This window comes from Fulmarus glacialis, unplaced genomic scaffold (genome assembly GCF_000690835.1).
Source record: "Fulmarus glacialis isolate BGI_N327 unplaced genomic scaffold, ASM69083v1 scaffold7540, whole genome shotgun sequence".
NCBI classification, from domain to species: domain Eukaryota; kingdom Metazoa; phylum Chordata; class Aves; order Procellariiformes; family Procellariidae; genus Fulmarus; species Fulmarus glacialis.
Genome location: NW_009185757.1, coordinates 22,990 through 33,919, shown reverse-complemented (window position 1 = coordinate 33,919; position 10,930 = coordinate 22,990). Strand labels below are relative to the sequence as shown.

Below are 10,930 nucleotides of genomic sequence, written 5' to 3'. Positions count from 1 at the left end.
TGTGACTCGCACGGGGCTTGCACCTGAGCTGACAGGTACCGCCAACCAGAGCTGGCTCGGGAATACGGTTTCTCCTCCAGGAGGATAAGCAGACCATGGAAAACAGAGAGTTGGCTGCTGCCTAGGCCAATAAAAAGCCTTTTTCTTCTGCCATGATGTCACTTACGCTAGGCCTTTGCTAGCATGGCTCTGGGAATTAGGGTATGGTGGTATAGTGGAAACCAGGCATCAGCATGAGCTAGTGGGTTGGTCTACACGTGGTCTGTGCACCAAACAAACTCAGCCAGCTGGGTCACAGGCCAGCCAAAGGGCTGCTGCTCCCAATGTGGACGTGCTCATATGAGCGCTGCAAGAGCCACCCTGGTGCTGCCAGCTTGCTTTTCAACCACAGTAAGTCACCACGGAGCACAAGCTGGGTGCAGTCCAGCTCTTCAGCACACATTTGAGAATAAAATGCCTGTCCTGCCTGCCTCCACGTACGTACACCGCTCCTGCCGCTCTGCTGAGCAACGGGATTTAATCTCGTGCTCTCATGAGCAAAGAGCTGTTGTAGAAGATTTCAGTTACAATCATGCAGAGTGACTGTGGTGTGCGGATTTGCACAAATCTATTTAACCTCATAAAGCACTTGATTCAAAGCCCAGAGAAATCAATACAAAGTCTTGCATCTATATCATTTGCTTTGGGGTCAGCCCCTTAGACATCTCGGTGGCTTTGCCCACAATACTTGGCAAGCCATGCTCCTTCAGATGCATTCACAGGATCTGGCCCTTGTTTGCTCTCTGCTCAGAGGAAATCACAGACATTTATAAATGGGAAAAAAGCTTCATGAAGGAATTTTTTTGTGCACTTACAGAATGAGAGCCCCATTCCCCGTTGTCTGTTAGCTTCACCCACTTGTCTGCCGTGGACTCCATTTCTTTGCACTGGTCATTTTGTATCTGTTAATTAAAAACACAAAATCAGTCACCACAATCAGATGCATCTCTCTGTCAGCATAATGACTGCTGTCTACATATTTAGGACAGCAGCTGCCTTATTTGTGGCAAAAAAAACCCCCAACTTTCAAAATCTGCTAGGAGCTTAACAGTGCCTCCAATGACCACCTCTGATGCAGATGGAAAAAAAGAACAGGAGAAGAAGATCTCAGCCTTGTCCTCTTGCTATCTGGTCAGACTTGGATGCTAAGCATCTTGTCTTGGCTGCCTCCTCCTTCTCTTGAGCCCACCAAGACCCAATTCTCTAAAATCCAGAGGCCATGGGCTTCTAAGTCAGAGGAGAGCTAGGAGTGGATGGGCCAAAGCCAGTCCCTGCCATGTCTTTGGCTCCCTGCCACCTGACCTCACGAGGGATGAGAGTAACCTTATCAAGGGAGAGGCAACATGCCATGGAGAGTTTGCCCTGGCAGAGGCCTGAGGTTGATTGTCCCTTGCCCAGGTCCAGCGCAGCTCAGCAGCCTTTCCTTGCAGCAGGGTTTGATGCATGGCCTCACAGTGGTCCGCTTCTTTCTTCTCATAACTGTCTTCTCTGAAGAAAAAGTATCAAGTCCCTTTGAGGCACGAGTTCAATTACTCAGCTTTTATTCCACCAGGGAGAAAGGCCAGTTCAACACTTTCAGAAGACCTGGGGTCAAGCATCCTCCTCAAAGTTGCTCCACGTCAAGACTGAAATAAGTCGCATAACCCCGCATCCTCCAAAGCATCTGTGCACTTAATTCCCATCTAGATCAATAGCACTGAGGAAAGGAGGTGAGAAGAAGCACCTAAGTAGAAGGTAGATCCCTAATTATCTTGTGCAATCTGAGCTACGGCATCTTTGTACCTTGGTTCCCATCTGCAAAAAGGAGGTAAGAATATACCTCTCTTCTCACGAGGTGTAAAGGGCTTCAATATGTAAAAAGAGCCTGGGAAGGGTGGGCTGCAGAATCACTGGGTATCTAACAGGAAACATCCACACTTGCTTCCCACATTTGAGGACATCTCCTCGCTTACCCTCAGACCGGCAGTGCACCTGGAGAGCCCAAAAACTTCACCATTTCCCGGCAGCCTGCAAGGCACTGCCACTGAAATGCCACTGTCCAGAGCTAAAGTGTCATTGTTAAATATATTTAAGCACAAAGACATGCTGCAGAAAAAAAAAAAGGACTTTTAGAGGAGTGTTAAATATGGTTTCCCTGAAATACTGAGGCTGACTAGGTATTATTTACATAGGCATTTCTATAAAGGACTGCACCACTCACTGCTTCTTGAACACGGAATGATAAATTTAAGGAGGTGAATGAGTGGGATATGGATAAAAGTAATATTCAAAAAGCCATTTTCAAAGCCAGTGCTCAGAGAAACAATATATTTTCTCCATTGCAGGAGTAGATGAGTCAGTCAATCAAGCAACTGGAGCTAGGATTCATCATCCTGGTACATACATCTGACAGCAGAAAGCATATTTGCTGCTTTCTCCACCATGAAGAAGGCAGGATAGTCTAATATAAAAGTGAAATGGCTAAATAATATTGCCTGTACTGTCTGTAATCAAAGTGCAATAGATTGCACTGATGTAGCAGCAAGAGGGTTATTTTTGTCTTCCTTTCCCATCTTTACTAAGGATAAGAATATTTCACACTTTTCTCCGAGCTTCAAGAAACATTAACCAACACCAGCTAAGGCTTCGCACTCCTGTGAGATACCATGAGCTGTGCTTTTCAGATGAAAACTAGAGCTCACCAGACAGGGAGAGAGGCAGTAACAGAGGAGATGATTGAAAAAATCCAGTCATCTCCTGCTCTAAGTTGCCCTCTCATTAAGTTTTTTCTGTCCCAAATGGCAGGTACAACATGCCAGGGAAAGCAACCTGTTGGTGAAACCTTCCAGAGCATCTCAGTGACGTGCAGCATCTGCACCGCACTGCAGAGCCTGGTGCTGGGAACCCCCGGCTCCCTGCACCCCATCCAGTCCATCCATGTGGACAGAGCAGGGCTGACCTTCCCATTCGGGTCCCTGCTAATCAGATTGTTTTAGTAATTTGGGTACGGCGTGGTGCAAGCCCAGCCATGCTGCTCCCATTTCAGAGCTAATGACCCCTAGCCCCTCTATTTCACAGTGCAGACATGTCCTCAGAGCCTAATCCCTACTGAAAGTCATCTGAATTTTTACCTCTAAATCCCTTTAGAGAACTGTTGTTTCTGGCTTTTTTTAAGGGATCACCATTTTGTCTCTTCTCCTGCTTTTCTTTTCACTTTAATTGCTATGACCCAAATTGACCTAAAACTAAAGCTAATGTTTCCACATACTAATGTCTTGGAGCACATCAGGTTCTGGATGCCTACCTTGTAAGAAGTCTTTTTAAACTTCAAGTCCCTTCAAAGGCATCTCAAGTCAAATACTCCCAAACTGAAGCATCTATCACCAACAGTTGCCTTGTAAAAGGCTGGACTAACAGGGGCAGTCGTGACCCCCAGTGGAAAAATCCCAGCCTGTGGTAGACAGGATCAGTTTAGCCTGAGTATTGCAGCTGAAAAAAATGCCAAAAAGCAGCATCAGTGGCATCTTGTTCAGCAGTAACAAGCTATGCACATATGGGGAATGGAAAGAAAGGAAAAAGCTGTTTCTGATGGTCTTTATCTGGATAGAATTCTTACAATATAAGGTTGGATTCATCATCTAAAAGGCCTTACAAAAAATTCAAAGAAGATGTTGTTGTCAATATACTGGTATTCGAAGAAGACAGAACCGGATTTCTTCAGGTGCACAGCATAGATGAGAGAAACTGTACAATCATCCCTGTTCGACTCTATGTAATTCCCTCGAGGCGTCCACGAAGAGCTGATGAACATAAACAAAACAAGCGTCAGCTGAGATCACAGACACTAAGGAGACTTTTCTTACACTACTATACAAAAACATGTTACTTAATAAAGAACCTGGAATCCCACAATAGCTAACTGCAGTGAATTTATAATTTTATTACTGGATTCCCATTTATTTTTCATGTAAATATAATACTTTTTATTAAAACCGTGCATGGGAAGAGATACGGTACTAGAAATTTAGGACCCAGCCTACACAGGAAAGGTTTATCATCCATAGGTTCAACATACTTTCAATTATACTCAGAAACAGCCTTCTGCAACCACCTTAGGTCTCTAAAAAGGGTGTGAAAGTACCTTTTAGCCACATTTACTATACCACGACCCCAGAACTTTCCAGCTACAAATAAGAGCAGCTCCAGGCTGGTCTTAGACTCACTAGCTGCTGATGAGCCCAAGGAGACCGTGATGACAGCAAAGAGATGGCAAAAAATTTCGCTTTCCAGCCGCTCTTGTTTGCCATTACTAGGGCTGGTTACCCTCTGGAGAGCTTAGATAAGTCATTAAGCTGGCTTTGTGCTGCTGAGCTGTCTCAGGTTTACCCATGACTGCGTAGCTCAGATGCAAATAGAACTTCTTACTTGTTGCAGCTGTCGGCTTTATTCTCAGCCGAGCCAACCGCCGTGTCCATGAAAGTCGCCACGTTGGAGAATCCTGCCGGCAGCTCATCCCACTCGTCAAACTTGATCCCGCTGCCCAGTGAATAGGTCCCTTCTGCACATTTGCTGCACACCTGGTTCTTCATCTCCAGGTACTCGCCAGAGGCACAGGAGAAAGCTGGGGAGACAATAGTTTCCAACATATGAATGGAGAAATTAATCCCAATTAATTTCCATATTTTTTTGCCACTTAATTAAGAGTCAACTGTCACTAAAGGGAACCAAATGGACCCCAGCTGAACTACCAACATTGGCTACAGAATTGAGATGATCACCAGTGCCTGTTTTTTCACCGACGTGGCAGCACTGAAACCAAATCTCAGATGACGGCTCCTGATTTGCAGCTTGTCTCCGTTGGCAAAACAAGATTTTAGAAACAAAATGTCTACCCCCAGACTGTGTCCAAAAGCAATTTGTGAAAACGAGGGCTTGTAATACAGTTCTCCTCACCCTTGCTCATCCACCTGTTACACCTTGAACTCAATTAAAATCACCAACACCTGACAGCCAGAGCAGACTCATCTCACCCATCTATATGGTAGCTGAGAAGAGTGCACAACAGCACCCTGACTGTAACAGAACACTGCAAACCTCAGCTGAGAGTTGCAGACCTAATCCAAGGCTCTCTCCGTATTTCTCCTCACATGGGCTGCCTACGAAGCCTTGAACATCGTGCCTGATAGACCAGGTGGTCTTGGAAAAGATCACCAACGGGCCTGTGTCTTGCAAATGAGGATCTTTGACTGGGAGGATATCAGCGTGCTGAGAAAATAAACACTGGTTGCCAGCACAGCAAAGACAGTACTCAAACATATGTAAGTAAGGGAAGTATAATTTAGAAGGAATGTTCACAAAGTGCTTTTTTTATGGATGTCTTTAAAATTACTTAGTCCAAGTAACTATATATCCCTTGTTCCGGTCTGATCACATCTCTGCCTGCTAAGGGAAGAATATTCCCATTATATAGAGGAAACCTGGACGGCAGCTGAAGTCCTGTATGGCCCCAGAGCCCCGTGCCTGTGCCAGGAATCGTAACTCCTGCCTGGACACTCATTTCAACAGCAGACCATCCCGCTTTCCCCCAGCCCCATGCTGCACCACGTCCTCTCTGAGACTGAACATCCTGGGTGGAAAAAAAATGAGCGCTTTCTGCAGCACATAATAGTTCCTATGTCGCTTGCAGATTTTTGAACTTAACTGTGCCAGTTTAGCCAAAGCAGGATTCAGAGCAATGCACACAATTCGCGTCCCAAGAAATGGTGGGATTTTTTACTGTTTCACACATGCCACGTTGTGCAGTGACAGATATTTCATAAACTCTCTTTAAAAGACATAGTCTGAGAAACTGTAGGACGAGACTGTAGTCTCATAGTCTGAGAAACTGTAGGACGAGACCAGACTGCTAGCCAAAGTGGTGAAACTGGCCTAAAACAACTAACACCAGCTGAAGTCCCAGCATATGTGGTTTCCTAGATGTGCTGATGTTTATCTAACTGCAGAAAAACTCGTTTGATTGTAAGCACTTCGATAAAGTCATGGCTGCATAACACCAATTTCCATCTGAATCCAACTGCAATTCAGGCTCCCATTTCTGTGCCGGCTTCTTGCAGCATTTCTTTGTGTATTTGTCCTTGATGGGCAGCACTGGAATGCAGATAAAAGGTCCATTTTGATGGAAAGATCTGCCAAAGGGACATTTTTCCCTCTTGGTCATATCAACATACTCTGAATTTGAACCAGTGGACTTCAAGCCAATAAATCTGTTTTTCTAATCCCGTTGCTTGCTGGTGACAGACCAAGAAAGAAAGTGGGCAGGACCCTAGCAGGGTCGGGTGCGAGGGTGGGTATATGCAAGTAAATCCTGCCACAACGGATTTCTGTGAAAGACTGACAGACAGGCAAAAAATCCACCCTCAGTGGGGGCAAGTGGTTTTCTGTAGGCAGTGGCACATGATAGAGTGGTATGGCTAACATCCCACCTGGCTGCCTCTGCGACCTCAGCCCAAGCCATAGGACGTACCTGCAGCTGGGGTCAGAAGCACGGCTTTCTTCAGAGATCTGGAGAAAAGCAGTGAGCACTTCCCCGCGTGTCTGAACTGAGACCACGATTGCACAGCTTTTCACCTTAAATGCATAAAGGTGTCCTGACTCACTGCTTTAACTTTATTAATAAATCCTGCTTTATTTTTTTCTTTTGAAGGGTGCACAGAGAAGCCATCAGGAAGGGAAGTAAAAAAGTGAGCTCTCTCATTACATATTCGAATCCTTTAAAGGTTTCAACATTTTTTTTTAAGTTAAATAGCAAGAACTGGAGAGCGCTGCTTAACCACACGTTCCAGATTTGTGAATTTCAAATAAGGAGTCAGTAACCGCGAGCGATTCACTGCCGTAATGAAGACGCAGAAGGCAGCAGAGCTTCCTCTCCCATTGCAGTGAGCTTGAGTGGAGATCATTGCTTTTACCGCACTAATATCTAATATCTTTTAACTCTTTGCAACCTGATCATTTTAGAGGAAAAAAAGGATATAAGACATCAGGCAGGCTGCCACACAGGACACTGCCATCCATCGCTCACCTTCCAGGAGAGAGATGAGCCTTTTTCTTATTTAGGTGGGGAATTACCTTCTTTCCCATTTCTAAGAATCATATTTCAAAGGCAGCAGCATTTCCCGTCAAAACACATACGTCTGCAAGCAAACTAGCTCTGAACATGCCAGCTGCTTGCCAGGTTCAATTTGGGGCTGAACGTGGCTAATGGCAACACGAACCACTTTCGACATCGGAACAGATGCATTATTTGGTCTCGTTCCAGGCGGTCGGGAGCGGCTGGAGGGGGATGGGAAGGAAACACGGCGTGTGATGAGCACGGAGATGGTCTCCTCTCCTAGTGTCACACAACTCGCTCCTCCAGCAAGGGGGGAGACCAAAAGCCAGGCCAAACCTCCCTAATCTAAGCAGTATCAATTCAGGAGCTGGAGACGGGCAGGTTGTGGCCGTGCCCAGGGGGACCCTGCAGAGCAGATGTCCCCCACGATGGGCCAGGAGGCACTTGCCCGGGGTGGGGACAGGGCACAGACAGATGATCCGTCCCAGGGCACTGGTGCTTTGCCTTGCTCATGGCTGCTCCATCGCACTAAGACGTAGCTGAGCACAGATCCAGCGTTGAGCAGCGACCGCTTGTCCACAGAAATGGTTGACATTATCGCAGCACCGCTGTGTTTGTGGGGGTGACACATGCAAGATGCTGCCAACGGGAAGGACAGCATCACCACATAGGAGGTTAAGGTGCGATGTGAAGTTTCAGGAATCTAAATCATATATTTTAGGTGTGTGCTCTGATTCGTCCTCCACTAAACCCTCCCTCTTGCTTCAGACTCCAGGGGGAAAATTAGTCTCCTGGCTTAGAGGTAGCCTTTGTGAACACTATCTGCCCCTGACCCCAGAGCCCATTTGTTTAAGCATTTGATACTTAATTTTCAGAGAAAACATCTCTATTGAATAACTCTTTACATGTCTATCCTGTTTCAGAAAACAGAACTAAGGCTGCTAAATCACGTAGGCAATTCTGAAAATCTTTTCCAGAATCGATACTATTGATGCTGTTTAGCCATCACTATTCCTCTCCCTCTGGACTGCAAACTTTCCTATTACACCTTTCAAATATCAGCTTGGGTGCTACACAGCAACTGACACTGAGCAACGCACATTGTGAAGACTGAATTTGATCTTCTTCCTTTCTCTGAAAAAAACTGTGAAACGCATTAAAAGGTTTCATGACTTGCCCCATCATGGGCATTTTTAAAACTGGGAGAACATTTTCAGAGGCAGTTAGGAACAGCACCATTCTGTGGTGCTGGATACACTGATGCCTTCAGTAGCTCCAGTGAAGCCGATGCAATTATTGGTGATTTGCAGCTGTAGCTTTCTTAAAATAAATACAGAAGAAAAAAAAAATCTTGTGGTTTATACAGGTGACCAGTCTTGGTTACAGAAGATGCTCTAAAGTACCGTTAGATAGACACTGCCCCAGGCAAGCCACACACATTCATACACGCATGCAATAAAGCTGACACCGGATTCACTTCATAAAAAATTAACAAGGGCTACAGTACTAATACCCACCGAAACCGTTGTATAAGTCTTGTCAAACAGACCTCATTTCATTCTTCAACAGGATTACAAGTCGCTTGATAAAGGTGACTGAGTGGATGTAATAGACTTAGGGTTTCTAATACAGTTAACTTAGTCTTGCATGTCATTCTGATGAAGAAGGTAGTACCACACAAAACCAGTAAGGCACACCTTAAATGGATTAAGAACTGCCTGAGTAACAGGTCTCAGACAGGGCTGTCGGTGGGAAACCATCACTGAGCGGGGAGGAAGGGGGCAGGTCTGCCTGCCCCGGGACCGACTCTGATGGCTGTCCACATTTTTATCAACGATCTGCAGGCAAATAGGAAAGGAACAGTATTAAAATTGGCGGGTGAGAGACTGTTGTCAAGCCTGAGCCCACTCGAAGTCAGTGTGTTTTAAGAGTCAAAGGTAAAGACAAGCCGCTGAAGGCGAGGAGTGCTGGCCCTGCCTGCAGAAGGCTGAAACGTATCCCGGGGAGCAGCAAGCCTGAGGGTCGGAGCGGACCCGCCATTCATCAAGAGCTTCCCCTGTCAAGACATGTAAAAAGGCACTAGTGAGATCTGTGGATGTATTTAGAGGTGGAGCTAGGATGAAACGTGTGTATTACAGGCAAGAAGATCATTCTAACACTGAATATAGTTGTGATTTGGCATTTTTAAGAGATCAGTGCAAAACAAAAGGACTTTAAATGCTTTTAAATTAGGGGTAATGTCTTGCAGTGAGAGATCTGAAGTGCTTAGTCTGTTTAGTTTACCAAAAGGAGATTGAGAGTCAACTTGATTAATATATAAGCATCTCCAGGGGGAGAAAACACAGGATCCCACTGGACTCTTTAATTGAGCAGAAAACTGCATAAGAAGAACTACCTTCTGGAAGCTGAACCCAAACTCAAACTGGAAATAATGCACACATTTTTAATAGGAAGAATGACTGATTGCTGGAAAAATCTGTCATGGCATGTGATGGACCCTTTGTCTCTCAAGTGCTTCGTACCATAACTGGACACCATATGGAAGAAAAGCTCACACCAAATACAAATTATCAGCCTCAATATCAGCCAAGCTGGATGCATTTTAATGGCCTGCGAGGTCAAACTAGCGAATTTAATTAATCCTCCTCCTCTTAAACTCTGTGAGTGGAGAGCGATGGTATCTTACCTCCCTCCTGGAACACACCACTGACGTGGGGCATCCTGAAGCAGGAGCTCTGCCCACTGTGTAACCACTTCCAAGGAGTGCTTGCAATAGATTACTTTGCAGATCTGACAGCACTTTACAATCACTTTGCAGAGATGGAAACGGCTCCCCAGATGGCAAAACAGACCATAAACAGGCTTGCCTCATTTGCCCTTTGACTGCAAGGCTCCAGGGTCACATTCTGCCTTTTAGTACAGCTGTGGCCCCTCTCCGTGATTTTGGTGGACTCAATGTTAGTCGGCACATTTCTCTTCTAGTAACTGATCATCACACGCTGCTTAACTTTCTGATGCCGGGGGTCAGGACAGGCTTATCATGAACACAACAGACAGGAGTAGATCCTCACATGTATATTACTACTCAACTACTTCTGAAGTTTGAAACCTGCCTCTAGTGTGTTTTCTCATGTCAAATATCTCCCAGATACTGCCATGCTGTGAGAGGATCGGAATATTTGTGATTTCACCAGAAGATTAATCAAAGCTGCCTCAATGCTCTGCATCCTCCAATACCAACCGATAATATATTCAGTTGCTTCTCTCCTTTACGCAGCCCTGGCCACTCGGTCTTACACCTTCCCTCAGCTAGCTTCCCATCCCACACCACTTGGACCCACTACTTCTACTCTATCACTCTTCTCAGCAGACGTTTTTCTCCAGACATTTCTCACTTATGATACCTAAAACTGTTTCAGTTCATCTGTTTATTCTGTTGCCACTGAGCATATGCATGTCCTTGTGTATCCTTCTGTGTCCCCCTGGCTCTCAATACATTACAATTTAAAAAAAGACACAGGAATGGATTTTGCTATATTATAACAACATTAGAAGGGGGTAGCAATGGAGCAATTTTACTTAAACCAGTGAAAATACACAGGAAAAATAATCTCAAACACTGGCTTTCCATTTCTCCCCCCTCCATTCCGGTGTTGTTCATCCAAAGCCCCACTGTGTGGGATTCAGGTAAGACGCTGCCATGTCCTGCAGACAGAGTCTGGACTGAGCTACCTCAGCCTCCAGTGGGCAGAGGTGAAAACTGTAGCTCAGAAAGGAAATATGAGGTTGGCAGCATCCCGCAGT

General features: G+C 45.5%; 1 protein-coding gene across 1 annotated transcript in view; it reads right to left on the bottom strand.

Moving 5' to 3' along the window:
* Positions 1–10,930, bottom strand: part of KIAA1324L (KIAA1324-like ortholog) — a 49,009-nt gene that overhangs the window by 28,872 nt on the left and 9,207 nt on the right. Inside the window, exons 2-4 of the mRNA XM_009577162.1 lie at positions 4,444–4,639; positions 3,671–3,818; positions 855–941 (exon numbers count right to left, since the gene is read on the bottom strand). Coding sequence (XP_009575457.1) covers positions 855–941; positions 3,671–3,818; positions 4,444–4,607 — 399 coding nt within the window. The 5' untranslated portion in view covers positions 4,608–4,639. The remainder of the gene's footprint in view (positions 1–854; positions 942–3,670; positions 3,819–4,443; positions 4,640–10,930) is intronic.